Raw genomic sequence first — 4,427 nt, 5'->3', positions numbered from 1 at the left:
TCTTCACACAGAAGTAAAAGCCAAGAATTATCTCCTTGGGCCAGAGTCAAGATTATCAAAAATGAGGTTCACGTTTTCTGCCTGTTGAAGCTGCACCCTACTTCTGAAGGTTAATCCTAGCCGGACCCCCCCCCCCCCCCCCCCCCAAATTCAGAAATAAGGGAACAATGATAAAAACTGGTTAGCAACAAGCTTTCCCTATCTCTTCACTCTGTAATAACTGAACTGAGAAGAATCCATGCAATTAAATTAATTCATTGTCATCTCGGATTCATTCTTGTTCCTCCGTCTCAGCACACTAGAGCATGAATCTGTCCAGTTGAGGTTGTACTTGTCCTCTTGCATATCTTCAGGGAAATCCTGGTGTTTGAACCCTTGTGCTTGCTCTTCATAGACAGCCTCATCCTCTAATCTACCCTCCCTCTTACCTTCAAAGTCCACTTGATCAGCTCCACTGACAGCATCATCTGACACTTTATCCTCAACATCAATGCCAGGACCTACATCATCAGGCACTCCTGCGTCCCCTCCAGTTTCATACGACAACTCTCCTCCATCCTCCAGCTCAACACCCCCATCCACAGTCTCTGTCTCTTCACTGGGCTGGTGGAAATGACCATGCCTACAGCAGCGGTGATCCCACTCCTGGTGTGGCTCCTCTGGGTAGTCTGTTTAAACAAAGGCTCAACTCAGTCATACGTAGAGATCACTGATTCACTGTAGAGAATCAGTGTACTTATTAGTGAGCTAACAGTTTAGAAAATAGTTTTACTACATACCTGTCTCTAAAGCTAACTATTCAATTGATGTTTAATAGTTTAAAACAGGCTTGGACAATGATTTGAGAAACTTCATCAGCGATACATCTCGAGTTACACATTGAATACGTTCAATACCGTGTGTGCTCCTGTGTATACATGAGCAGGTGATCCACTCTCCCAGGATCATATTGCCTTTGTTTACTGTCCTTCCCTATTCTCTCATGTATTGACAGTCATTCTTTTTAGCAAACTCGAAGATAACATGCCTCTCCACTGCCTTCTGCTCAGGAAAGGGGTCTATCCAGTTTGAAAGGGTTCTATAAATTCACTGTATATCTACAAAGTAAAAATGTATTTTTTTAATTCAAAATGTAAAGTATTTATGTTTTATTTGATGTAGCACCCTGAGTCATAGCTTCAGCTACAACTCTGACATATTTCATACAAGCCACACGTCCATTTCACTTACTGGAATTTAAATAAGTAGAAGTACAGGAGGTTATTTATACAGAAATTTGTGATTTCAGATTTAGACTATGGGTTGCAAACTAACTTATACACAATAAAGACATGAAAAACTACCTTCTTACACCACTAATTCACAAATCCTTAATTTTAAAGCGCTAAATGGGAAGTCATTTGTTACACGTAATTCGCAAACACCAATGATCAGTGGTGTACAAATCTTGGACACCATATTGGTGACAGTAATTCTGCAGTTTAAAAGAAAAAACATTTTTGAACCATGATGTGCACAGACTTCATTAGTGGTTTCTAGAGATACTGCAAAATGGCCACATCTGAGTGGCACTCATACTCATCTAACTTACTCATCTAAAAGGGGCAACTAAATTACTCAGAAGATAAACATCTGTCATGTGGGGACATATGATGATGGATTAAACATGATGTGACATGAAGAGGTGAACTGTGTTTCCTGATATACCTTCCCAATCGTGGGCAAAGGCAGAGTCCTCAGCTGTCTCTGGAGAGATCTCCTCCACCAACCGGCCCTCCTTCATCATACATGTTATCTCCCTTAACTGGAGCAACAGCTTCTCCTCCTGGTCTGCACTCACACCTCTGATCCTGCCGTGGTATTAAATGAGAAAGGGGAGAGAGAGGCAAAGAAAGGGAAAGAGAGATAGAGAGAGAGAGAGGGAGAGATGGAGAGAGCGAGAAAGAGAGAGACAGAGAGAGACAGACAGAGAGAACCGCAGAGGGAGGGAGGGGGAGAGAGAGAGAGAGAGAGAGAGAGGATAAAGAGTAAACATAAGAGTGATAGAAATACAAAGCATGAGGCCAAGACAGAGAAAATAGAGCTGGACAAAGAAAGAGTGAAAAAGCAAACCTTTCAGGGCTGTAGTTGGATTTGGACACAATCCTCTCCATTACTTCTTCAGTTTCCTTCAGCTTCTCCTGAAGCTGGGCAAGCTCAAAATCCGCTAAGAATGAAGGGAAGATCAATGCATATCAACAGGATCGACAAAACACTCATTGTGAAGCAGATCAACTCTGAATCCACACTAAACAAACCTTCACATTAATAACCTCTGTAATATTACACCACTGTGCAAACCTTATTAAGTGATGTCATCACCAGTGACATATTAAACCACTGAGCAAGCAAAACACACTGACTAATTATGCCCATGAATAAGTCTGTTTTAACGGCACTTACTGATTTTTCTCTTCATGTTCTCTGATCTCAAAGCGGAGAGACGACTCTCAGAGGGTTTGGCACTTTTCCCCTTGGATGTAATCTGCAAAAGAAAAGGAAAAATATTATTGACTATACCAACTGAGCTGGTGGACTTTAAATTCTAAGAACTGGTTTCAAGTGCATGTAAAGGTAGCTGACTGAAAAAGAGCAATATCTTGTTCCTTGGCTCAATAATAGACAATGTTTTTTCTCTCAGCAATATGAAGTACTGTACACAGGCTGAGTCAATTTAATATCAACCTTGAGATCCTTACCACTTACTATATGTAACATAAGACTGCACTCCACTGTTCATTTCTGACTCCATATAGCAGATTATCACAAATCAACAAGAATAAGCTTAACTGATAAAGTTTTTGATTGCACGGCCAAAGCTCCCTCTCTCTCTCTCTCTCTCTTTTTTTTTTTTTTTTGTTTTTGAAACTTTGTATCCTCAGGAAAATGGTGTACAATACCATTACCCAAAAAGAAAAAAAAATCAGGATATTAAAAGCTTCATTCTGAGATAAGATTTCTAAATTAAGGAGTTCAGTAAAAACATACATAGACCTGGCTATTACATACTGGTCACTATCATATTGTATTGTAATGTGTAATATATATATTGTGCACAGTATATATACCTATCTGCGGCCTTAGATTTGTCACACTGCTGTGTTATTTGTCATATGTTGACCTTACAAAATGAATTTTTATGCAATGACTAAATAAACAGATTTTATTTTAAATACAGGGGTATACTGTACTGTAAGCGCCTGTTCTTACCTTGAAAAGAATGTACAGAATGTAGAGGAGGATCCCAAACCCATAAACTGGAATGATCTGCCCTGCAAGGTTAGACTTTCCACCAGCCACGGCTCCTGTACCTCCACTTTTTGCTCTGGCAATAGCTTCGGGGTTATGAGCCCTGGAAAAATGCTTACCAGCACCTCGCCTGTTTTCTCCAGCTGGCTGTCTATGGACCATTGGAGGATAATGTCCAGGTGTCCCTAAAAAAAAAGAGGAAATGTGCATAGTAGTAGGCCTGCAAGGGTGGCTGTTCAGAGGTTCACTCTAAATAACAGACGGGCACATAAATGCATTTAACTACCCACGTCTCGACAACCGGGCAACGTTTCAAGAGAACTCTTAATTGACAGCAAGCATTAACAGCATCCGTGCACCCTCACATAAAATATATGCAGATGGGACAGGGCCTCGCTGTTGCTATCTTATCGTATTCCAATTTTTGTTTCACAATTCCAGTCTGGTGTTGACAAGGGGGTTACTGTTTTAAATTCGTATAAACATTACTGCATGAAACGCTTCGAAGAGTTGGGGTCGAAGCAAACGTCTAACAAAATGGAAGGTTTTGTATGCATGACAAGACATTTATTTGGAACAGAAATGACCAGAACAAAATAACATAAGAACAAGAAGACATAGCCAAGCCTCAGTAACAACCACAAAGTTACCGTGGAAATTAAAGCAACTGCTGAAGATGACATCATTAATTAACTACAACCATCGCTAAAACGCAAAACCTTACCATCTGGCTGCGCAACGTCTCTTTTTCCTCGGGACAAAAGCATTTTGGGAAGAAGTAGAGCGACACACAGCACGAGACAAGATACGAGAGTAATCTTTTGAAAAGTAGACATTGACATTTTGGAAGATAAGCGTTTTGAGGTTTAATATATTACGACCATAAATACATTACATTCCCCTTAGTACCGCTTTACTATCAGTAATGAATGGTGACTTCCGGTAAATTTCATCTTTCATGTTGATTCTTTAAAACGACTGCCAGGCGCCAGATGCCCTCTAGATGGTGCCACCGGACTACGAGAGGAGGAATTTGCATAGTAGTAGTAGTAATTATTATAATAATTAGAATAAACCCATCCTTCATTTTTGCGCTCACTGATTGACATTATTTAAATACATTCATCAGTTCAACGGCT

The 4,427-nt window shown here is 40.2% G+C and overlaps 1 protein-coding gene across 1 annotated transcript; it reads right to left on the bottom strand.

Moving 5' to 3' along the window:
- Positions 1-249: 249 nt before the first annotated feature.
- ric3b (RIC3 acetylcholine receptor chaperone b) lies at positions 250-4,130 on the bottom strand. Its single transcript, XM_030785057.1, has 6 exons — positions 4,013-4,130; positions 3,250-3,473; positions 2,443-2,524; positions 2,113-2,206; positions 1,708-1,850; positions 250-668 (listed from the first exon to the last, which is right to left on the bottom strand). Exons 1-6 carry the CDS (start codon positions 4,128-4,130, stop codon positions 250-252), a joined length of 1,080 nt encoding a protein of 359 aa, XP_030640917.1.
- Positions 4,131-4,427: the final 297 nt, after the last annotated feature.

This window comes from Chanos chanos, chromosome 1, assembly GCF_902362185.1.
Source record: "Chanos chanos chromosome 1, fChaCha1.1, whole genome shotgun sequence".
Lineage (NCBI taxonomy): Eukaryota > Metazoa > Chordata > Actinopteri > Gonorynchiformes > Chanidae > Chanos > Chanos chanos.
The sequence above is the reverse complement of the archived record's forward strand: the minus strand, read 5'-3'. Positions and strand labels throughout refer to the sequence as shown.